This window comes from Pezoporus flaviventris, unplaced genomic scaffold (genome assembly GCF_033815535.1).
Source record: "Pezoporus flaviventris isolate CSIRO_AGI_PZ_B2104156 unplaced genomic scaffold, CSIRO_AGI_Pfla_v1 ptg000002l, whole genome shotgun sequence".
Classification (NCBI taxonomy): Eukaryota; Metazoa; Chordata; class Aves; order Psittaciformes; family Psittacidae; genus Pezoporus; species Pezoporus flaviventris.
The window spans coordinates 86,553,279-86,579,191 of NW_026892550.1; the positions used below are offsets into that span (position 1 = coordinate 86,553,279).

Consider the following 25,913-nt stretch of genomic DNA (forward strand, 5'->3'; position numbering starts at 1 on the left):
CTGGTCCCATTTTGCAGACAAGTAATCTGAAGCATGGAAAAGGGTCAGCCAAATTCACCAGTACGCCACAAGCAGGGCTAGACCCAGCAGCTCATTTCCTTGTTCTCTAGTCAGTGTTCACACTCTACAGGACACAGCTCCTACAGAATTATTTTTTTTCTGGCAAAGGTGCAAGCTTTTGCTCACTGCTTCTAAACTCCAAGCTAATGAGGTCCATGTTTCTAAAAAAAAACCTGAACCAGGAAAGGGAGCACCAGTAATGAATCTACCACAAAATACCTGCAGGGGTGGCAAAGTCTGTGCTGCTGTAAAATAGGTATGAGCAATAGCTAACAGCAGAGTATGAAGACTTACTACCCAAACCACACAGTGAGAGGCACTGCAAGCTCCATTCAGACTCCCTTCCTTCTGCCCTGCAACAGGAATCAGCCTGATTATCATAATTCAGGCTTGAATTCAAACAGTAACACACTCTTCAAAGAACAGCGTGTACCAGAGGGTGATAGGTAGCGAGGCTGACAGCTCATCACCCAGCATTTCTCCATTGTATGTGGGTTTCTTTTTTAATCACAGACTCCCCGCAGCATCTCCTGCTGTGTGATGCTTTAAGGGTAATTCTGAGACCCAGGGAGATTCTTAACCAATCATTAATCACCAGTCAGTGTTTTGTATGCTTGGAGGAACTGAGCTCAGCTAAAACTAAGCTGAGGATAACTGCTCCAATCAGTCACGATCTAACGATTTTCCTCTAAAAAATGTTATGTATGGCTTGGTGCTGCTAACAAGTGCCCAGATCAATAGTTCTGGCAAGAGAAACTGCCTGCTCGAAAAGCAACAAGGGGCATCCAGCAGCAGCAAAAAAGATGGCAGGTGCTATAACATCTGAAATGAGAAAAAAGGAGCGGGACACAGAACTTCAAGGACAAAGTAAAGCCCTCCTCCTGCCACTTGCCAGAGAAAGCACCACACACCTTCTTCATTGCGGTACAGAAGCAAAGTTTTGTGAGGAGCTGCTTCATCATCTGCTGTGATCAAGGTGGGGGGGATAGATAGTATGTCCTGGTGCTGGAACCAGGCTGTGCCTGGGAGAGCTGTTCTGTTACAGCACCGCATGGAGGCTGTGTTTGCAATGGAACAAACCAAAATGACTGGATAAACTAAAGACAAACCTCTCATTCCCATTTTTTTTTTTTCTTGTGATAGTGAATGGTGGCAGGCAGCAAAGCCAATCCTCAGGTTAAAAGCACCAGAGTAGAGTTCAGGAGAGATGAGCTTGCTCTTTTGTCTTCACTGCCAATTTCGTTTGCCACATTAACCTCTTTAGCCCCAAACTGAGACGTTTCTGGAAATTGGCATCAGGCACAAATTTGGTGCAAGCCAAAGTGCTCCAATTTTCATGGCCACTGCTTTTCCCAGCCTCTAAAGAAGCCTTCGAAAAAAGGCACCAAAGCAATCTGTGATGTTCCCATTTTCAGTTCAGTAAAGCTGGAACTATTACTCCCACTGCTAGTGTCTCCTGTGGTGAATAAGCTCTTGGTTGCTATTTTATGGATGCATGGTACTTGCAGATGAGGTCTCTTTCCTAGTAGAAAGCTGGTATAATACAAATGACCACATCATTTGTGAAGCCAGCTCTGCACAGGGTAATTTTCACATCTGCATTAGACCATCCATTGCCAAGTTCTCTGGGTGGCCAGCAAAGACACAGAGTCCCCAGACTGGAAGAAATTAGGTATTTTCTTTTCCATGTCTATGCAAAGTAGCAAAGGTCAACTCTGTCCTCTGGCTGGATGCTGCTTCTGGGCTGCAGGGCATGGTGTCCACCATTCACACAGGCAAAACAGCAGGTTCCAGATTGCTGGAGAAAGCTCCTGAGCTATCTCGAGGGTGAGTCAGGGTAAGAGAAGGATGGGAGGCCAGCAGAGGACCCAAGCCATAAAAGCCAAAGCAGAAAGAGCAATTTTAAGAGTTCACTTTAGATTAAGCAATTAGTGGACTGTATAAAGTCAGGGCAGATAAAGACCTTGCTTCCAGAGGGCTATTTGACCCATATGAATCAAATTCCAGCAAGCTCTAGCAGACTGCTATCACTAGGCTGAAGGTAATGCCTCCTGAGCATCAGACTTCCTGGATGCCACTTGTATGGAGAGAGAATTTAATATTAACGGGGCCGTATCACACAGTTGCACTCAAGTGCCATTATCATTATTAAATGACATCAGCCTTCGCCTAATTTCCACCCATCATTGACAGGTATGATTCCCAACTAATCCCAAAAAAGGGAAGAGGCAGCCAGCTTCAGTTAAAACCTACACCACTGCTTTTAACCTTCTTTTGTCTAGCAATGTGCTAAATTACCAGGGCTCTGTCATGCTGAAGATGGACATACTGTGCACAGCATCTTACTTGGGAAAGGGAAGGGACCAGATCTTTTCCAACCATCAGGAAAGCAAACAAGCTGTACTGTCTTTTTCTACAGAAAATATTTATTTGCAAGAAATGAAAAGCATAACATACTTGGCTACATATATGTTTAGGCTACAAAAGCAGGTAGTCTGTTCTCTTATAGAATCAAGCTGATGATTTAGAAAGGAAAACCATCAATTTCTTTCCACCTAATGGACATGTTTGCAGTGTGAACAACCAGGTAGGACTGTATCCAGATGACAGCACTTGTACAAAAATAGGGAGGCCATTGAACACAAGTACTCAGAGCTAAACAGCCTTACGGCAAAAGAACAGAGAGATCTGCAGTCAGAAAAGGCTCCAATACAGTTTACCAGGGAGTATAGGTGGTGCTTTTGCACTAGTATCGCTCTCCTTTCCATTTAGTTTTAAATGCTTGCACAAACCCATACTGCATCCACATGAACAGAGGGAAAGGGAAAGATCAGCTGAAATGTCTTAAGGGTACTACAAGGTATTGGTTTGCATGGCCCAAGGCAATGCGTTATGCTCTGGATATGTATTTCTCCTCAAGAAGCTAACACCAGGTAATTTACCCATGGAAGGCCCAGCGCATCTCAGGGAAACTGTGATGTATGATGATGTACTTACATCACAGTGTGGCTCTCTGAGAGCAAAGTGCTTCCCTCACTGGCATCCTACTGGACCTGTGGGGCAGTTACAGCAGTAGAGCCTTTGGGGAAGGGAGCTCTTCAGGTCCTCTCCCAGACAACCAGTTCAATGAAGTGTGCTCCTTGAGGTGTCAGCTCTCAGTGGCCACATTTAAGGCTAACTTACAATTAAAAAAAAACCCAAACATTGAAAGCCATAGTTCTGCAGAACAAAAATTACACCGGAAAACACAATAAAGCTGAAAGTAATTGCTCTTTTGTACCAAGGCAGAGCAGTCCTACAGATAGGCCACGTAGTCTATGCACACACACAAAAAACACAACTTTCACTCAACAACTGCTAATACAACAGACTTCAGACAGCAATTCACAGGAAAGCTTTATGGGTGCTGGGTGATGTGGAATGTGAACAGGTTTCAGAGAGAAATGCCTGGACTTTCTGTTGCACCAGGTGGAATGTGCCCCATGTGTTCAGGTAGATGCCTTTGTTTTGCAACACTTACTACATTAAGAAAACAACTCGTGCTTTTATTTTTGTTTTTAATTACTCACCATGCACACCTGCATAGACACACACATGCGTGCACTCGTTCTTGCTAGCTGTACAAATGAAGAAAAGCAAGATGCTGTTACATCAGCACCACTGAATTAAAATCTGATAAGGCAAAGTCAGATACAAGCAGAGTTCTGTTAAAAGAAATTGATTACCTGCCTCTGCTTCCCCCTCTTTCCCTTAATTATGGGCTGCTAAAGTTCAATAATGTTTTTACCTGCTGTAAGGGAAAACGGCATATACCACAAATGTCAAAAATGCATAAACAGGACTGCATAGTATTAAAGAGCAAGGGGAAGAGCAAAGCTAAAACAAGTGGGGAACTAACGAAAAAGATTATCATTGCTGATTTATGGAATCAAGAACTAGAAGGTTTCCCTGGGATGCCAAGTGTCCCTTCACCTGCCATTTCTTTCATCTTTTCTTTAAGACAGGTCTACAAATCCAGCTTTCCTACATTTTGTTTTCACCTATTCAGTTCCAACTCTTGAAGGAAAGAGTATGGAGATGGGCTTTAGGGCAGAGAAGAGACTACTGGTAATAAAGAATATCCAAACTCCATTTCAGCATCACAAATGAAAGCTTCCTGCAAGATGCACTCTTTTCTACATAGGAAGTCAATTCATAAGTATACCTTTGTAGAGCAAGAGAAAGGCCTGACATGAAAACCATAGAAACAAATGGCAATTTCACTCTCTGTCCTGAAGTCTCCAAGGAATGCTGATCCACTTAAGCAATGTAGTGGTAGCCAAGATCACACCCTCAATATACCCCTGAACAACCACTATCACTCTATTGGCCATGAGAAAGTGACAAAATCCTGGTCCATTGACTGAATCCTTACCTCTTATTTGTAAAGGCCTTAACACATAAGCTGGTTCATTCATCTTTGAAATCCCCAAAGCTGTTTATCCCTAACACTATAGCGCAAAGCACCAAAACATCATAGCACTACACTACTTAAATAGGCTAGTGTAACTTTTGTAGTTACAAAGTACTGACCTACCATTTCACCTTCAGAATAAAAAATGTTCCTTTCCTAATTAGTGACTTGAGAAAGAAATATTTTAGTCACCAGGAGTATAAAAATACTCTGTATACTTCTGTTCTCAAATGCGTGGGTTTTGTACAATGGCCTCTTGGCATTAACTAGAATCTAGAGCCCAAATACTCAGTGGAAATCCCTCCCAGCATAGCAATTAGTATCATTCATTTATTTGACCTACATTCTAAATGTGTCTAGACAGAATTCACCACCAATAGTTTTGGGGGATGGGAGTGGAGAGGTGGGTTGGTTTCTTTGGCAGAAAAAAAAAAAAAAGAAGAAAGGTTTTTAGATTAATTTTCAGCTCTACATTAAAAAAAAAAAGAATACATTTTATATTGTTACATAGAGAGATATGGAAGAGGTCCCCAGACAGTATAAATCAGACCTGCAGCCTCCAAAAGTGGTAAGTAGAAGCAAGCTGCATTGTATCAGCTGGGATCTGGCCTAAGAACCTCAACCTAATCCATTATTAGTCTGTGCTGCTGAAAACTATTGAATGGTACAGATAAAATAAGAGAAACGCAGCAAAGAACTATAAATAGCCTGGGGAAAAAAAGCCCACAACATTATCTACACACTGGTAACAAGGTTAGAACTGTCACATGCTCTCCGCTGCATACTTTATATATATATATATATATATAATATATGCCCTACATTCTATCATAGTCTACCCTCCTAGAAGCAAAGACCCAACAGATCCAGACATACTTTAAAGCTGTAGGCCAAAAGGTAAGTTTACTTTTGTGTATAAAATTGTGCTGATAAGCAGCATAATGTTACGGCCAAAGACTCTAAGGATCAATTAAAAGTCCTCTACTGGAAACAGAAATTAAATAGGACATAAGCCCTTTGCCTACCCTGTCTATGCACACACATTATTTTACAGCACCAAGTCAGTGATTATGGAAAAAGTATACTGGCAGAAGGCTAAGACTTCAATACAGATAAGCTAATTAAAAGGACATCCTCCCTGAATACACCCTATTACTGCTTCCCTCTGCCCTTAACACGAAGCACATACATCTGCCTCTCCATGTTGTTTGTAGCATACCAACACTGGCACTTGGATCCCCCCTGGACTGCTGAGGCTGGCAGTGCGATTGCACAAGGTCTGCCTTCTCTGTCCCCCTGCAAAGAACTTAATACGGGCATCAACTACCTCTGGAAACAGTGAGGTCCTTGTCACATAACAGCCTGTGGGTAGGTGATGACAGAAGTTTCTTTGGCTCCTAGTATACAGCAGAGGAACCTGCTCTATTAAGGCCCCTGAAGAAAAATGACCACAAACATACCAAAGTAAAGCAAACATTTTCCTTATTATAAAGAAGTCATATTTAATATAATAAATCCCCAAACAACGTGTGTGCTAGGTTAAGAGATTCCCCAAGAGAGTACCTAAGAATAACTTAGAGGATAACAAAAATTAAGATTATAGAATTAGATTATCAAACAGGTAAAAAAAAATTGGTACGGCCATACTGGCTTGGATGAGTTAGTTCAGAGGCCTGACCCAGGCCGTGGCCAGCTTAAAATGCTCCAGATGAAAACATGACTATCTCCCAATGAGATTTCAACTGACATGCCCAAATTAAGCAAACAAAAGGGCAAAGATTTAATGGTGACTAATGCACTAGGTTTTGGAGAGAGGACGTTGTTTGGGCTTTGCAGAATCATCTGTTCTTTAAGTATGGAGAAATAATTCAACTTCAGTTTTAATACAGTGGAGTCAGCTGTATCTGCAACGGGAGGTGATCCATTTAACTGGTAATAGCCATGGGATCAAAGCGGATCAAGACTAGCAAGAGCAGTGCTGTGCTCAACAACCTGGGACCTCTTTTGCAGAAGACTTAACCATTCAGCTGTCCTCAGAGGTGGCAAACCATGGGTGCTTTGAAGAAAAATTAAAAAAGACTGTTTAAAGAATTTTCTAAGCTATAACCTTGCCCACTTACACTGACCAGCCATACAGTAATGGGTCAGTCACAGCTTTCTCCTGCCACTTTGCTGACCCCATGTGGCTAAGCAATGCAGCCATCCCTTGTGCCAGCCACCACTGTTTATTATTTATGTGAAGTCAGGTTGAACAGGACTTTGAGCAACCTGGCCTAGTGGAAAGTGTTCCTGCCTGCGGCAGGGGGTTGGAACTGGATGAGCTTTAAGGTCCCTTCAAGCCCAAACCATTCTATGATTCTAGGGCTTAAATCACTGGAAAAAAAACATACAAAAAACTGTTGGTGCATACTGGAATGATTCAGAGGACCCATTGGGATCACTGTGAAGTGAAAGAGGCTTCAGGGAGGAGACTCAAACATGCCAATAAGAAAACACTTGCAAAATAACACTACAACCATATTTCTCCTCTAATTGCCACTAAAGGTAAAATAATCAAAAGGCACTTGCATAGAAGAATAGGGCATTACTTAGAAAGCACGTCTGTATACCAAAACTCATTACTAGCTCATGGAGTCAGGCACATGTTTCACTGTCACTAATCTGAAACATCCTCTTAGAACAGCACAGTGGAGACTGTTCCACAGCCCCCTGCACATTCTATCCATTCATTTTACTGAGTTTTGAGTCTAGCAAATAGGACACTAAGGGAAGAAAGTCTAAGGAAAATGAAGAAGAAGAAAGCAGCTGGTGTGGCAGCTACTGTAATAAAATACAAATCCAGTATTTTACAAAATAGAATACATGCAGGAGATATCTACTGTACATGGTAAAAAATTACTTGTAAGGCTAGGTTAGTTTTTCCCTTATTTATCATTAGGAACAAAAAGTAAAAGCTTCAAAATTTTTTTTTTTTTAAATTAGCTTCTTCTTGTAAAATGTCAAGTAGCTATTCTGGCCTGCTGAATTAGGCTTTTCATATTAAATCCATCCTCAGTGGAGTCTGAGTGCCCTTCTGTAGTAACCAGATAAAACCCTGCTCAAATCTTGGGGTAGGTTCCACTGCACCACTGCAAGGGTGAATTGCAAGAAGCGCAGCAGCTTGAGCAAAGACATGACCACAGACTGAGAGAGGAAGAACCCTTAAAGGCAACAGCTAAATGGGACAAGGAAGAAAGCAAGCAGGAAGAAGAGTACTGGACCAGGATGGATCTGAATACTGCTCTTGGCATTTCCACTGAACTTGGACCAGTGCCCTCTCATCCCTCTTTTGCCTTGTCTCTTGCCTACACACTCAACTCCTCAGATCAAAGGCTGTCTTGCTGTACAGTTGATACATTATCTACTACATCCAGGTCTCAACTGTGCCTAGCTGGAGCTACTTGTACCTAGCTGGAGCTACCTCTATCCCTATCTTTTTTGGCTAAGCAACTAGTCTGAGATCACATTTCTGCAGAAGGAGATAAGAGGAAGATAAGAGACAGCTTTATTATAGGACAACTCGAGTGTGTGGGGAGGGAATGGGTGTTCAGTGATACTTGTGTGTCCAATTTCAGTTCACCCAGACCACTTGAAGGGTTAGGGAAGCTCCGTTCTCTTCATTGCAACTGCCTGAGCAAAATCTTGCAAAGCTAATAAATACTATTTACAACAGTAACAGGAAGATGGCAAGGAAAGGAAACACAGGATGATCTGAGACCAGGTCTACGTAAGAAATCCCATCAACATATTTAGAAGCCAATAAATTAAATCCATATGGTCCTCTTAGGAGGCACTTCTGGTTTCAGCCTTACATTGATTTAGTTTCTTGGGAAGGAACTGATTTAAGATAAACAGATTATCCTTAAGCAGACTAAAGGACATCCACCCAAAACATTGCATAAATTTAACAAAACCTGCTTTCTAAACAGATTTAGTTAAAATAGTGTAATTCTCCCACACAAAGTGTGACAAGACAGCAACTGATCTTTGCTTAAATTCCATAAGGGTAGAAGCAATAAGGAAACCTACCAAGACTGCTTTTGATCCAGAGAGAAACCCACCCCACTAAATGATAAAGAAGCTGAAGGAGAGAAGAGAAAGAGCTAGGGGAGGACAATTCAGCAGTATCACTGTCCATCCCCAGTATCAGGGACCTTCCTTGTCCCTTCAGAAGCAGGCTACATACATGCTTCTCAATCCCCATAAAAGGCTCAAGTGCTGTAGACCAGTAGGCATGGAGCTGTGGCTAGATTCTGAGCAGCATCATGCTCCTCTTTCTCTCAATTACCTTCTCCCAAAAAACCTATCACCCACATGCTCCCATCGGGTTTGCACATTTCACTCTTCTAAAGAATGTCTTTGTGCTCAGATTAGGATGTGTGCATGCATGCGCACACACACACCCACCAGTCACCAGCACGCTGCTGGCTTCATCTGCCATCATCATTCAATCCTGCCCTTGCAGTGTTAGACCGGAAAGGAATAAAACCAAATAAAGGGACTGTGTGTGAAGTGAGAAAGGGAGTTACAAAGACAAGAGATCCCATCTGCAGTCACAGCCTCACCAGTCAATGCAGAACTTGAACTCCCTCTCTTTTGTGCTTTGGTTCACTGAGGATGACAAGTCAGGGGACTTTGGCTGAAAATATGTGGGAAAAAGGGAAGTCTAGAAAAAAGGCCTTTTTTATTTTTAAGCGGTGGCATTGACTCTTCTATCTATTTCAATTATCTTCAGTGTTTCATTTCCTTCTAGTTCGGAGTTGACTCTGCAGGGAACAAAAAACCAAAACAAAAAAAGTTAACACTAATAGTGATTTTTAAAAGCGCATATGCTGCCTGAATTGGAGAATGCTAAAAAGGCACCCAGTATTTACCAAGTACTTGTCAGTTGGAGTATGGTAACACACTGAATTAGTCACCTTTCTGGCTCTAGGTATAACTTTGACACAAGTACTCAGAAGTTATGCTTGGGGTGATATGGCTCATCCTAGCCCTCAGAATAGCATGCCTTGAAACAGAATCCTTCACTCTTTGGTGTGCTCGCTACTGCTTGTTCACAGAGGCCAAGGCCAACAGGGCAGTGACAGGATAGGGGAATGTACAGTGGAAAGAAAATGCACACAAATATTTAAATTAGTGAATCTCTGTCTTTTCAGAGGCCCCAAAAACTTAAATTTATGCTAAAAAGAAAAAAAAATTATGAAGGAACTCTGTGTTAAGTAGTTCAGATATCTTTACAGGTCTGTTTAGACAGAGTCCTGCAAACTTTCCTCAGTAATGCTTTAGAAAGATCACTGCTGTGAGAAGCTCCAACTCTTCACACCCTAACCTCATAGAAAGCCCAGTGAGTCACAGCCTCACACTTCTACCCAACCGGCAAAAGCTTATTCCTCTAGGAGACACAGAGCTAAGTGCTTAAAGTGGGTAAGTGCAACTAACAGGCTTACAGGGGTTAGGTTTCTGGCAGAAGCACAGAGTTTGGTAGCTGTATTACTACAATACTGTTGCAATCACTTTTCCAGATAACAGTAACTTTTTAAATAAGCTCTCCAGATAGAGACCAAACTCCTACTTCGTATTTCACAGTGCCCAGCATTGCTGAGCCCCTAGTCTTACTACTGACCTCCAGGCACAAATGACAGTGATATTGAACACTTGTGTGACAAGCAGCCCACCACCCTGTACTCACCTATGCTGCTGCAGGCCCAGCAGCACTGATTTCTCTAGCCTCGTCTCGTTGGCTATTGTGAACTGCATGATATCATCCTGCTGTGCTCCCGGCATGGCTTCCAGGGACAGCGCTGTGTACTTCGAGGTATCTGCTTGCCTGTCATTGCGATCTGCAAAGGAGATTGGGCTTGACGACTCCTCCAGCTGGTGAGGCTCTTCATAAATTAGCAGACTCCTTGACCTCACTGCATATAAAGACAGGAAGCAAAATCTGATTAGAAACAGGCAGCTTAGAGAACAAGCCTGGTCATTTCAGAAAATTCCAGAGCAGAACTAAAGCTGCAAGTTCTCTTCTCTTCATAGTGATTAACTGGTAATTTGACAGCTCATAAAAGATAGATACCACAGCAATGGTCCAGGTAGGGATCAAAAAGCTCTGAACTATTCACAAAACAAGAACAAAATGAAACAATTGCTTTGATAATATATACTGAAAACAACTGGTTCATTACGGATATGTAATACTAAGAATTTCCCACTCAGTCCTCATACTCTTTGTTGACACCAGCAAAGGAATGCCAGCTGATATCAGCTGCATATTTTAACAGTGTAAATATTTGCTACCAAGTAGAAATCCTGCTACCTTTTACACACTACTAGCTTCAGTTCCACAAATAGAAACAAAACTGCTTTACACAGAATTACCAAGCAGGCTAGTGGGCTTTGCCTGTGTTTGAAGTCTGCTGCCCCAGCACAGCTTGCCAAACTATCCTTCTTTGAAAAACACAGATACGACAAATTAATGAGCAGAAAAGGAAGAGGTGCTTGAGGAGGGAGTTAGGGATGGGGGTGGAAAACAAGTGCCAAAACACAACCGAGAAAGAAGCAAAACTGGGATAGTTGTCACTTACCAATGGAGTCTGTGTAGGACTCTGGTGAGGAATGCTGCCTGGGTAAAACCATCTTTGTGGCAGAAGGATATGGCCCATAGCTCTGAGAGAAGCTGCCAAAAACTACTGCAAAGCACAGCACCACCATCTGGCAAAGGCAGAATGCGGAAGAGGTAAGTGCACTAGCTCATGACCCACATGCGAACATCAAAACTAAAAATTAACACAACACAGATCTGACACTTTTCCAAAACAAATAATTTGAGGCTATTTTCATTACTACATTCAGTGTCTGCTAGCAAAAGTACATACACAATAACAATTCAGTGTTTCAAAGGGCAGATTTCAACATCGGAGTTTGCTTTCAATGTCTGCCACCATTTCAGCCTGTCGCCTTATTTACTCCTGAAGTTGAAAAGCACAAACAGCCACCATGTATGTTTTACAGATACTGTCAGGAGTTTCCAAGGTTATTCCTGCCACTGGCCTGAGTCTTGCTTAAAAGTGACAGAGAGGCTACATGACTAGAAAAATAACTTCCATCAATTTATAGCATTAGTATAAATGGAACTTGCTGGCTGAGTATCAGGAGAGAAAAGAGGAAAGTTTCATTCTAAGAGTTTTCCTGTCCTGACTACTATTACAGCTTTGGTCGTATTTTTATTTGGACTATCAAATTTTCCTTATGTTTATTTTTACTGGTATCAAAAGAACCAAGCAGCATAGGTCACCCTTCTTTTCATTTTACAACCCTAGACATTTCTAGCATTACAATATTGTAGGAAATTATAAAACAGGTCACTCGGAGCAGCAGTGCTTCTTTCATCACTGCAGCACCTAACCAAAAGCACAGGTTCACTCTCCTCCAGAACGTAATGCCTTCCCACAACTATTAATCTTCATCAGCCAGGAGTCTCCCCTACCTTAAAATTAATTGTCAAGTTATGAAGAGAAGTTTTCCAAACTGAGAATTTGAAAGTGAGGGGCTTTGCAGAAGAAGGGATGTGACTCTGAGCAGTGTAATGAAATTCTCATTCCCCCCCAATTCCCAGCTTTAGTGAAACTCACCATAAGACAGGTCCCTGTCTGTGTGCTAGCTGCCTTGTATGAACGGGACACTTTCCCGGCAACCATGGCTTGAAGTCTCTGCAACTGCTGCAGAAGTGTTCTGGAAAGCAAAGACAACAGACAAGCATCACACACACTGGTCTACTTGCTGGTTAAATAGCTTTTTGCTTCACATTCCACACCTGTGGAATAATACAGCATGTATGATAAGGTACAGATAGTTAAAGCCCTCTCCTGGAAGTAAGTAGCAAGGAATATTTTTATTTTTACAAAGTTTTTACACGTAGTAACACTGGGATTTTCAAAAAGATCTTTCAGCTTTCCCCCATCTGACATCCCTGAACAATTACTACTTTAGCACTGTCAGAAAGCTCTTATAAATAAAAACTGTGTTTTCAGTGTTTCTACAGGAAATTATTCTGGTAAGCACACAAACAACTGAAGCTGCTCTACATGCAAGTGACTAGATGCACAGACAACCCGATTCTATGTCATGAACTCAGCAGGAGTTTTGCCATTATTTAGAAAGATTCACAAGCAAGTTTATAATTGCGTTAATTGGTGGTAGAGTACATGGCTACCTCATTTTTCTGAACACCTGATGCACAGGGGTCTACATGCTGGACCATTTTCAAAGGGAAGGTCTTAAAGCCAGGCACAGGCACAGACTCCATTTTTCAAATTCTTTTATAAATAAAGCACTTTATTGCTATTTCCTAAATCTTTCAGTAGTTGACAAAAATCAAGGATGCTTCAAGTGGCCACTTTGACTGTGTCTTTCAGAGGTCCCAACCACAATGACAATTCTCTTGTGGTTGGCATCAACAGTTCCAGACCAGGAGGATATTCTTCTGTCTTTCTGGCTGATTTTCTTCTGCTGTATCATCAATTACTATAGTCAGGATACTAGTCATTTAAGTGGGAAATGATGTCAAAGTGTGATTGGTATACAGTTTTCACAGCAGTTTTCATTAAAGCTTTTTAACAGATGAGGAGTAACCTAAATGCCTGTCCTCAACAGAAATATAGTACAGTTTTGTACCAATGTTACATTTGCTGTTTGTTTCCAACTTTACTTTTCACTCCTACTGTAGTCTCACATCTATTGCAGAGGATAACCCCCACAAAACTCCAGACAATGGGTTTGGAGGCTGTGACGTCAAATGCTAAAGCAAGAGGCAAGGTCAGGATGTCACAGAAAATAGAAGGATTATTTTAAGATCAAACTGGCTAAAAGCTAATTGTAGGACAGACCCAGAGGTGCCTTCACAGCTCAATATACACTGGTCTGCCTATTATAGGGTTTTTTTTTATCATCAATGCTCACTGCTAATTAGGGTTTAATGAATTCAAGGACTTCAGGAATACATTCTGAAATGAGCACAAGGCATGCTCACAGCACACATTTATCTGGGCCAGCAGATCCTTCTCAATTTATTAAGGAAGGATGTCTTTCACGCTCTTGAGAGGATGGTTTATTCTGCAACTCAGTATTTAAAAACAGAAATTGATTTGTCTAATTCAGGCCTTTATTCACTATTAGGGAGACCACAGGCAAATTAAGAGATGAAAACACTGTCCATCACATAAATGAGACCATCCTAATTCCCTGCTCTCTTCTGTATTTCTCCCCAATTCCTTCTATTATCCACTACAAAGCATGGGGTTCAGAGAGACTTCAGTACATGGCATATATCATTTTCTGGCACAGAACATGCTGCATACACTATTCGCACCATATGTCACCAGCTATGCTACAGAGCAATGCCTTTTTAACCCCCCAATTTCTGTGCTGTTTTAGAAGACTAAATCTTGCCCCCATTTCAGGCCTGACTCATTGGGCTCAACATGGAACAGCTCTGCAGAGTGAGGAGGAAAGAGCACTCCTCCTCCCCAGCTCGGGGGCTGGCAGCAGCCTTGAAATGCTGATGCTTCTTGCCACTTTTTGTGGAGGCGTCAGTGAGAAAACAGCTAATGGCTGGTGAGGAAACGAACAGAGAAGAGGCAATTCTCCTCGTTTTCCTCATCTCTGCCTTTTTGTGCCCAATTTAAAAACCTGCTGGGCAGACTGGGCCCAGAAAGCCGACTCCAAAAGACTCACTTTTTGGAAAGCATAATTAGGCAGGTATTTTGAGGTGTCCTATACAGAGAGGAAGATTCATCCTCTACCTTATGTACCAACTATCTTCATATAAAATGTCTTTCTCTCCCAAGTCATTTATCTGTTAGAGAGCTACTGTCTTCTCAACAGACAAGGACACTGTGTTGGGAGCTGACAGGCTACAGGTTAATTTTCAAACTGAGAAAGAACCAAGGCAAGAGCAAGAAACAAGTTTGTTTGTTCAGAGATGATACCAGTTTACCTTGCCACTCCTTGGTGCTTTTATTCTCTATTTGAATCCGGAATGGTGGAAGACTGGATTCTGAGGTCAAAAGACCTCCTTTCTCATGCAAAAGCTGCCTTCATTGTTACTGGATAGCTGCAAGAACTATTTGAACTAAGACAGGGGAAGAGAACAGCTCTCTGCTCTGTAGAACAGGGATTTATGTTAAATTCAGATGCTTCTAAATAGCAGCAGGAAGGCCACTAGTGCTTTTAGTGAAACACACTGCCTGTGGCTAAGTTCTACCAGGAGAAAATGCAATCCCAAGGCAACGTGTATAAGGGGCTTTGCACCCACTAGGATTATTTTCACTGTGTCTGACACATTTCTCAGTGATATTCAATTAGAGGGTCACCTCGGTAGGAGGTGTGAACTTGCTTTCACGCTTTTCTCTGCCAATGGAAGCACCTCATAGGAAAGCTGTAAAGTGACTGAAGACCCCTGCTCTCCCTTCCACACCCTGCCAGTAAATTCACTCTGCCTGTGATGTCTTGTTTTTATGTGCACATTGACATATTCATCTTCAGAAGAGCCCCTTTCACTGCCAAAGTAAGGAACAAGTCAAGGCTTCTCCTTTGCTTCCAGTGACACTTTGATTAAGGAGAGAAAATTTGTCAGTACACGACATGGCAACCTGGGACATGACTTTCTTAAGTCAGTGTCTAAAATCCAACATCAGTTTAAACAAACAAAACCACAGACAGACAGCTGCTAGGGGACACCAAACACTGCTTATTTTGATTAAGATTTTTCAGAGAACGCATCTACTTTGTGAGAAACAAAACCTGATTTTCATAAGGGGAGAGAAAAATTATTCTGTCTTCCAACTTTACACACAGATTCCTTCTCTGCCTGTCCTATTTTGTAGGAAAGAGAGCAAATCCCAAAGTAAGGTTTTCACTGAAAGACCAGAATACTTCAAAGCAGAAAAAAAAAAAAAAACAAACCATAATTTTTCCTTATCTGAATTACAAAAAAAATAAAAAAAAAAATAAAAAATCGGCAATTTCCCATCAAAGATGTTTCAGCATAAAAACCCATGATCCTGCTGCTTTGAAAACCAGAAGTTGCTCCAGGGCTGCCATGCTTTGTCAACTGTTATAAGAGTGGTCTGAAATGAAGTGCAAGAGATCCCATTGCAACTTAAATCCAGATCCTTCACTCCCTGAAAATAACTTGGTAAAATGACTTTACCAGCCTCAAATAAAGGAACAGCCAAACAAACCAGTGAAATCAGTGAAGTCTGGCAGTTTTGGTGCTGATAAGCCTTTAGTGGGTCAGACTGATATACGATTTGATCTTTAGATAACTGAGAGTTATAACAATAGCTTGAACAGAAGCATGAGAAATGGATGAACATCCCAATTGTATTTATAAAGCCATTGCCTTTAAGGTGCCTATCAGAGTGGTGATCTAAACAATTTGCTAGAGATTACTTCACTGGAACAACTTTAGCAGCTACTTGCATGCACTGTCCATGTGTGACACTCTCACCCATATGCCAATTGGATCCTGTATCTATCATTTCTCCAGGAAAAGCGATCATCAATATATTTATAAATACAGATTCAACAGAACTGAAAATGCAGAAATACTTCTCATATGTCATACACAGTACCAGATGTTTCAATACTGCCTTTAAACCCAAATTCCCATAGCTCCCAGCTAGACAACACTGGCGCCAGAGACCATATTCAAGCCCCTAGATCACTGGCAGTTTCTGCCTTTAGGCCCAGCGCCAAAACATGAGTGGATCAAGCCTTCTTGGGGACTGGGACAAGTCAGTTAAACTCTTGGTGCTAGCTTCTTCTCACACCCTTTGCTTTCTAAGACAGGGGTGCCCCACGTGTTTAGATGCTACTCTGAATCAACAAGAGACTGGCTCACTTGTGGCTACAAGACGTAACAGATAAACATGTAACAATGTGCTTCCTTAGTTTTGAGAAAACTGCCTAGAAAGGAACTTGGATGAGTTTCTTTTAAGGGACTGAGTCACATAAATTAGGAGAGGAAACATATGCTAGTGTTCTAATACTAAGGATGCCAAAATTGCTGCAGTCACCCACTCAAGAGTAATGAGAATTAAAAACTCCCCTGCATCTTGATCTCCAGCCTCCTGCTTTGCCTTTTAAGATGCATGAATATCAAGGGAGGTGTTTCTGGATGCAAATTTTTTGACCACACTTGCACCTTTTACAATACATCTTTTCACAGCCAGAATTTCAAGCTAAGGCAGGCTCTGAGGGAAGATCATTCTAATTTTTTTCATATTACTGATAACAATGTAGGAACTTTTTACCAGAAATTCTACTGTTTCCATGGTTTGGAGCCAGATTTTGAAACGTAAGCAGGGTTTCCCTGAAGTGTTAGGTATGTACCTGTGAAAACGTGTTCTATATATAGAATAACATGCTCTAAAAAACTGACTGCACATACTGAAAGGAAATTCTGCTCTTCAATCATTTTATGTTTTGGAAATTACCCCTCAGTTCATCTTAACTCCAGCCAGACTATAAGAACATGAAACTGACTTACAGCACATACACATGCATGACTTTTCAGATACCCAGCTATAACCCAATTTTCTAACAAGGTAAAAAAACCCAACTTTGCCTTCATCTACACTTGAATGCATGAACTCTTCTTTTCCTGTTGTCTTTCTTCCACTATTGCAATTTTTTGCAACAAAATAACAGCTCTAATGTTTGTAGATCTACTTTTAGATAATACCTTCAATGACGTCTTAATTTTTTGCTGCACTGAACACTAAACGTTGCAGCTAAAGTCAACTGGGGCTGTGCTTTGAGCATATCAAATAACATACATGTGTGTATGACTACATGCCAGGTACTCTGAGAAATAAACATATAAATTTGGGCATGCAAGAATAAATCAATACTGCATAATTTTGACCATCACTGCTTTGAACTTTGATTCCTGACTGTACATAGGAGATGCAAGTACCAGTTATAGGATGCTGTGAAGACAAGTTCTGAAATATTTGAACAGTTTCTGGATGCCCCATCAAGCCTCTGTGCAAATACTAATAAGGAAACCGGGCGTTTTGAATTCATTGTAGGAAGTGGATAACATATGTTAAACAAGGGCCTGGAACCATTCTCTGAATTATACAGTTGCACAATTATACACTGAATAAGAGAAGTGGCTCTGGGGTTAACCTGAAAAAAAAAAACAAACATAAAGTGATATGTTACATAATGTAGGCTTGGTGAAATTTCACCAAATTTCTCAGTACTTCAATTCGAAGCCTTAACAGATTTTAGAGACAATTTCTATCTAAAGAGCCAAAATAACATCGCCATCAGTTATAAGAATTTCTGTGCAGAGGGTCAGGAAGATCTGCTTCTCTGCAGGAGATTACAAATCAGTATCAATGCTATTGCAGAGGCAACAGAACAATGCAAACCATCCCACATGCCCTGAAGATGAAGAATTTGGAGATAGTGTCACTTCGCTAAATATTTGTAGAGTATTTCATGTGAGAGAATTAAGATCATGAAATAATAGAGAAGATACTAAAGGTCCTGCCCAAAAGGATGGACAATACCAAGAAAGCTGTTCTCACAACCACATCCACAACAACTCGGAGATTAAAACAGCTGGCCAAATTCAGATGAACTGGCAAGAACAACTCTAGGCTTCAGCACCTCCTGGGACAGATATTGGGAGATAAAACCCTACTCCACACCTACAGAACAATTCCTGGTTCTTTTATGTAAATCCCTGGAGGAAGATACAAGCAGCACAGAAATGGCTTGGCTCCCTTCAAACAAGCAGCAGATGTCTTTATGCATGAGCAGTGTGTGGGAGACACTCTCCCAGCAAATTTCAGAGCTGCAGGGTCTGGCTCCATGAAATCAGAGATTGGATCCAGAGATTAGAAACAACACATGCCACTCAATTAGCAATACACTGGCTGCAAGACAAGCTCTAGGGCCATTTTCCATGATCATGGATCTTATCTTCAAAACCCAGCCTCCTCCCACACTTCAGTGCCACCATCATGTTCAATGGTAATATTCAACCATCATTACAAATGCCTGTAACTAGAAGGTGCTAACAGTGGGCTTTATCTAGTACCTACTAATTGGAATTTGCCATCATTAGAGAACACAACAAGCGTAAGTCATGACTGATGCTTCACTCTTGGCTGACATCCAGTTAAAAGCTTAGCTATTCAAAATTTTCTGCCATGTGTCCTTTGGGAAAGCCACCACCGAGTTACCCATTTCTTCAGAAATGAAGAAAGGAGTTCATTCTCCTCCTCCAACTGAAAGAAGTTCTGGCATCTGAGTTGGTTAGAAGGGTGAGCAATAATTGAAGTAACATTTAGTAGTCCAGAAAGAATTAATGATGACTCTTGAGCTTCAGCACTGTAATTTCTGGAAGTGCTATGTTCCAGGTCAAGCTCTCCGGTAAAAGTACTAAATAAAGACTATTTGGAGAGTAGGGCTGTTGTTTTCTCTTTGTTGTGTACCACTAATAATGTTGCCTTGGGCAGTGGAAGAAATCTAAAAGGTTTCTCAAGTGCAACACAGGCTAGGGAAACAACTTAAGACATGACATCAAAACCTCCATCACAGTAATTGGTCTTCCTCATCCTTCTTTGACATTAACCACATCAGATACCACTATTGTTCACATTTCAATTGATCTCCTAAATACCACATTTTCACTTTTCACTGTAATATTATGCTCAAATTTTGGTTTACACCCTTCATACCTTACCTGTTAGTATTCTCCAGCACTTCAACCTTCTTACGCAGCTCACTATTTTCATTGGAACAGGTCTCAACTCTGAAGACAGCACCAGGAAAGAAAGAGGAACATAAAATCAGTCATTTATTAAAGAGATTGTAAAGCAAACCAAACTTGCTTTCACAGAGAACTCTATGATCTTGCCTATATTTAATGAAAAGTGACACCACCAAACTTAATCATAACCTTTAATCATACTTCATAGTGTAAAAGACATTATTAGCTGTGGAGCACCTGCTTACATTGCTCAACTACATCCAAGTAGGTACAGCTCATTCAGGATGGATCGTAACTACTTTCTGCCCTTTGAAATAGCAACAGCAAACACCCTGCTCTGGCTTTCTCTGTTCATTGGGCCATGGATAGCTACTTTAAAGTCACAGAACATGCTATATTGATGTTGTTAGCTAATATGTTGTGCAAAGGTGTTCCTTGCATTTCATTGCTAAGACAAGGCACCAAGCAATTTGGCGAATACCATGCTTCTGAAATCAGATCCTCAAACTTCAAGTGTATGGAGGCTAAACAAGCCAGGAGACTAATTCCCAATAGAGTGATCATTTCCACACTGCCCCTGGAAACCCCCTAAACTAAAGATTATCATACAGTAAACCAAATAAGAGATCCAAGTTAAACTATGGGACACCTAAAAAGACAAACATGACCACTTGAAATAGCTTCAAAAAGGAAAAACGTGAAGGGAAAATGCATAGGGTGGAATTTCACAAGAGTAACTCTGAGGAAGCAAGATTCAGCTATAAAGAGATAAGAAGAAAAAAAGGAAATTACATCAAGGGTATCACCAAAGATGGTAAAAGGGGTTTAACTGATCCATCTGTGGAGACAAATACTAGAGTGCTTGCCTCTTGGAAAAATATTAATTTGGGATATAAATCACTAAATGGGGGTTTGGCTTTTTCTCACTAAGGGAAGTTGATGGGTCACATGCTGTTTTCCTGAATCCTGCTTATTTTCCCAGGCAGACTTGACTCATCCATTTCCTATTCTTGTCTTCACCTGCACTAGAAGACAGAATATATTCATTCAGAATCCACTTTTCTCTGGACACTGCCCACCCACCAGGCCAACAGGGTTGCATGAGATGGCAGCTGATAGCAAATGGGTCTTGCCTTATTTAATGTTTAAAGTCTTTGTCAGCATGCTAGCAATGTGTTGCAGGTAGACACAGTAACGAATGCAGCACCCCAGCACACGTTCAAGCGGAAAACAGAAGGGCCTTTTCTCAGTCATAACCACGAGATGGCAGCTGGCACTCTGAGCAAGAAACAGTCCCAGCATCAACAGCTGGATCCCTTCCCAGTCCAGCAACTAGTGCTATTGGCCTGCTTGAAACAGGAAGGCAGCTGGCTTACTTTTTTTCCAGACTGTCCATGTATTCTTTCTTTTTTCTTCTACTTTCTTGGGCAGAAATCTAAGGAAAAAGGAAGAAAAATACCAAATATTTGTGTAGAAAAAAAAAAAGCATCAGAGATGAATTAATAAACTGGTGAAAAGACCTGATGTCATTAGATTAAAGCCTCTGTGCTGTTCTCATTTCTATTTCTGGCAACCAAAGCACTGACTTGGTCTGTTCCCACATCCTGAAGCTTCTCTCAGTAGCAGGAAAAAGATCAGTCCCTGCTCTCACAGAACCAAACTTAAAAAGTAAATCAGATTCATCTGGAGAGAATATCCTAGGACAAACACTAAAAGATGATCCCAGGACAATGTCCTGCATCTGAGAAAGTAAAGCCCATATATGCACTAGAAAGCAGCTTTGTAGAAAAATACTTGGGAGTCCTGAAGAACAAGTCAAATGTAAGTCAGCAATGTGCCTCTGTAGCAAAGGCAGCTAACCATATCCAGGTCTACATTAAGTAGCAAGTTGAGAGAAGTGGTTCTTCCCCTCTGTTCAGTGCCTGCAAGACCACAGTTGAGTACAGTGTAGAGTTTTGTGGCTCTGAAATAAATACTTTGGATGTACAGAAACAAGCTCAGAGGAGGACCACTGCTATAATAAGCATGTTGGAGCACATGCCATATCAGGAAAGGCAGAGAAAGCTGGGTTTGTTCAGATTTAAGAATAGAAGGCTAAGAAAGGAATCCTATTGCTGTCTTCAACTGTCTTGCGCAGTAAAAATGATTCAGACTCTTCTCAGAGGTGTACAGCATTAAATGCAAGCTGCAACCAGGGAAATCCAATTAGTTATTATTTGGTTTTACCACAAGACTGGCCTAATATGGGAACAGGTTGCCCAGAGATGCTGGCAAGGGACTCATCAACCTTTGAGACTAGACGAGTCCCTGAGCAACTTGCTCTAAGCTAAGCCTGTTTCCAAAGCAAAGAGCTGGACCAAAGGACCTGCAGAGATGTCCTCCAATATAAATGGCTCTGATTATATGAAAGTGGTAAATAAAATACACAAGCTAACTTCCAAAAATTTTCAAAACTGTATTACAAGACCAAATTCTAATTCAGTGTGGGCAAATTTACACCTTTATCTGCAAAACCAGTAACAGAAGGCATTAACTTTAAAATATGTGATAATTTCAACAAGCGAGCTGGCCACGTTTGAAATAAAATGCTTTCCTCCCTATCAATAGGCACTTCCCCAAGCTGGAAGAAAGAACAGTTGTATAGGGCATTTCACAGCCTTAGTATCAACCGTTTATTTAAAGGTCATGAAATTCAATGATAAAAGACTAGGGCACTGAAATACACAGTCAGATTTTAAAACATGAAACAGTGGAAAAGAACACCTTCATCACCATGGAAAAAATACAGAGGTCTTTGCCTACCATAAGGGTAGGATTGTCCTATTTTTAAAATGGAGCCAAGCAACAGCAACTTGATACCTTGCTTGCTAAATACTCTATTGTTCATGTGCTCAGGTAAATAACTAGACAGAGGCACAGAGTCAGTGACAGACAATGTGATGCATGTGTTTAGGAACAAAGAAAAACACTGTATTAAAAGGCATCTTACAGCATTCAGCAGTACCACAGATCACTGCTGCAGAACTGCTGCAGCTTCTTTTTAAATGAAGAGTAAGTTAGAATGACCCAGCAAAGCTAACTAACATTTACCTTGTTCTTTATTTTCCTGCGGATTTTCTTCAGCACCTTCTCCTCTGCCTTTGTCAGGGGCAGTTTGGTAGGGATTGGGTACCCCTCTGCTATCAGTGTCCTCTTCTCCTCCTCGGTCAGGATGAGTGGACCGGTCCCCTGTAATTTCTGCAAGTGGTATAGAAATGAAATGATGTACCAGTAAGTGCACACAGCCCTAGAGAAAAGGGTGTAAGGGAAGAGAGGCAGCAGCTCTTCCCAATTCAGAAAACTCTGCCTACTAAACCAGCAGCCTCTTGCAATTGTGAATGTGTGGAACTGGAAGACCTTTTAGGTAGCTTCCATTCAGAGACTGAACCTTTGGGACAGGATTGTTCTCAGCCCAGCTCTGCACACACTAAGGCCAAAAGCAAAACTTCTCTTGGCTCAAACATGGAAAGAGACAAATGAAATAATCCTTCCCTGAAAATCACCACTTGCATTCAACAGGACAAGAGGACAGATTCAGATCTACCAGGGACAGGTTAACCTAGAAGGGCTGGGCCCTCATGTGAAACACAATCCATGGTGGGACAAACCTCAAAGCACTCCTGAACCCTGTCTCAACTTAGAAAGAAGCACACTCTGTTCTCTGTGGGAACAAAACAGACCAGTGAGCAAGAATTACTGGCTGTGCAGTTTTGACCAGAGATCTACTCCTCTAGAGAACAACAGAAAGCTAGCAAATCCATGGCAAAACCAGTACTTAAAGAAAGAGAGAAAGAGATAATGGAAAAAGCCAGCCCAACTTACATGTGGTGCAGTCAGGAGAGGGGAATTGGAGAGCGCTGAAGCTGTGCGCGATGTCACTTTAGCAGTGGCTTGCAGCTGGATTGGGCTTGAAGGAGGGAGTGATCTAGCTGGGCTCTGCCCTCCTTCAGAGTCACTGCCATGGCTGCTCGGAGGGGTTGGAGGCAAATGCAGGGGATCCACTGCTAAATGGCAAGAGAGACATATAACATAAGGTTTTGAGGTGCTAATTTCAATTTCCACTAGAGCCACAGCCACCATCCAGTTTCCAAGTCTAGGACTGTCTGCTAAAAAGTGGCAAAAGCACTAGCAAGAGTGGCATCTTGGAAGATTTTCAGAGCATGTAGGTCTCCCAAGAAGGAATGAAATGCAGCAGCTATCTTTAGGCTCAACAGACAAAACAGGGCTCTGCACATATGCTCCAGACATTTCTACCTACACTACAGCTTCTTCTCCAAATGCTTTGGAGGTTTAAGCATATCCCTGCAGTAGAGGTCCCTTGTCCCTGGGAAGCTGCATCAACAGAGGGGCTCTGAGCCAGCATACTTTCTCTCCAAAACCAGTAGTCTATCCTAACTTCGCTGTGGATTAAATTAATTGTCAGCATTTTTCAAGAGCAGGGATCTCATCCAAGGTGTTCTATGAACAGGGAGGAGAGAAATCTGCCTCCAAAGGACCTGGTTTGGCACAACTGGAAGGAAGGGATAACCTTGTGACAGCAAGTGTACTAACGGAGCAGGAGCAGCACAGGCAACCAGCACAGGAACCTCTCACACTGTGCTATCCAGGGACATCAAGCTAGCTTCTACTGCACTTGCAGCCAAAAGAACCTATGCTAGAATTGGCAAGCAAAGTGCTGGTTATCTCCAAATGGGTCTGGACCAAGAGAAATGGGGCAATGTCTCACTCACTCACATGGATAATTTCACAGGTGTTCAAACCAGCCATAACTAAGCAATTTTTTTCTCCAAGATAGATTTACAGCAATGAGACTTGGGAGTAGGAATATACAGGGATGAATTTGCCACCTTCCACTTCTGTTATACTTTGAAAATTGGAGTTGAAAAAATCAAATGGGCGGTGGGGGAAGAATTAAAAAAAAAATAAAAAAAGAAAAGCTATCACACATGAGCTTTTTCTGTCTAGCATCTGAACTCTAGTACTTGTCACAAGATACACACTTGAAAAACAGCAAGGCCCTTAATCCCACAGATTGAGCAATTGAATCTACTCCCTGGGTTGAGATATAGCCTTCCTTTTTTCCACCTGCTACATCACTTGTTTCTCTCCCTAGAGCAGTCATACTTACCTATACAAATGAGTTCATTAACAGAGTATCAAGTATGAGAAGCAGTCATCAGCTCAAATTTCAGCCCAAATATTTGGCTCCTTCAAAATTTTCTTGTGTTAACATATTATGTGCCACAAAACTGTGTTCAACTTTCAGGGCAGGGATCATTGTCTCTCATTCCTCATTCACAGATTAGTGCAAAGGGATCCTAGTAATTCTTAAAAACTCTACTAAAACTAATATGCCACAAAAAGATGCACCTAACTTTAAATTTCCCATGAACTCACATCCTTGATTTTGTATCAGAGGTTAAAGCAGTAGCATTTCCACTTACACTCTTCATGTTTTCTAAGCCCTATTTAAGTCCCCTCAAATTGATCTGCAGCCTAAATAAGTAAGGATAAAGCCTAATTAAGCCTAAATAATTTAAGTATTCAAGCTCCCTCCACAAGAAAAACACAAAAATGGGTCAGAAAAGAGTCTGGCTCTTCAACAGCCTGAGTTGAATCCCTAGAAGGCAACAGCTTCAGCCTAAAGATTAACATGGCAAATGAGGAAGCCAAATATTTAATCAGGCTAAAGTACACTTATTATGCATTCTGGTCATCTCCCACTACATTTCAGGTTGATAACTAACAGACCTTCCTTAGAAGAGAGATTCAAGAACTGATCCACTTCATGGGGCTCCAATTTAATCTCTGGAAGAATTTTCTGGCTCAGTGGTTTCATCTAGAAAAAAGAAATTAACAGCATGAAAACCCTAAGCACACATCTTAAAAATCTTAACAGAGGGAGTTGAGGATGACTTCCCCATAAAATGGAGAGGTTCCTTCTGCTCCTGCTCTGCTACAGACAAAGCTTTAGCTGCTTCACACAGTTTGCTAAACCAGGCTACAGAGAATACTGCCCTGACTACTCCCACTATGGCTTTTCTTACTACTATATTTAGCTAAATAAAAGATTACGCCTCAGAGATGACATTTCAGACTGAAAGCTAGCATGCAACCCACTCAAATTACTTCTCTTAGCAACAGAGCTGCCGCTAGGATTTGCCGGACCGCACAGTCTGTTCGAGCAGAGACAGAAACACTCCTGGTAGTGTTGTCATCTGGGAGCAAGAATAAGGTGCCAGTTACTGAAGCACCAGATTATCAGACCTAAATTCATTTCACAATGTAGAGGAGCAGGAAAAGAGACAGTCATGGATGACTGAAGTTTGGAGGAAACATATGCTTGCCCTGCTGATGGGGCTGGGGCACTAGGCTGACAAGCTGCTGCCCAGAGTCCGCCTGTGTGCTACAGATCCAGGTTTGAGGAAGTCAGTCTTGACACATCAGCAAGCTCAATGCAGCCAAACTCTCTATAACTGTGTAATTAATCCACGCAATGGTAATGAGCCACCAGCTAGTCCTAGTGTACTCTGC

General features: G+C 41.5%; 1 protein-coding gene across 2 annotated transcripts in view; it reads right to left on the reverse strand.

The window, feature by feature from the left end:
* Positions 1–9,217: 9,217 nt before the first annotated feature.
* CREB3L2 (cAMP responsive element binding protein 3 like 2) overlaps positions 9,218–25,913 on the reverse strand; it is a 74,395-nt gene continuing 57,699 nt past the window's right edge. The window contains exons 4-12 of one of the 2 annotated variants that reach the window (XM_061444899.1): positions 25,131–25,218; positions 23,202–23,380; positions 22,431–22,577; positions 20,717–20,775; positions 19,314–19,382; positions 12,181–12,280; positions 11,134–11,260; positions 10,242–10,467; positions 9,218–9,318 (exon numbers count right to left, since the gene is read on the reverse strand). In XM_061444899.1, the coding sequence (XP_061300883.1) occupies positions 9,243–9,318; positions 10,242–10,467; positions 11,134–11,260; positions 12,181–12,280; positions 19,314–19,382; positions 20,717–20,775; positions 22,431–22,577; positions 23,202–23,380; positions 25,131–25,218 (1,071 nt within the window). In that variant the 3' untranslated portion in view covers positions 9,218–9,242. Of the gene's footprint in view, positions 9,319–10,241; positions 10,468–11,133; positions 11,261–12,180; positions 12,281–19,313; positions 19,383–20,716; positions 20,776–22,430; positions 22,578–23,201; positions 23,384–25,130; positions 25,219–25,913 lie in introns of both variants that reach the window. The other variant, XM_061444898.1, reaches the window with a different exon arrangement.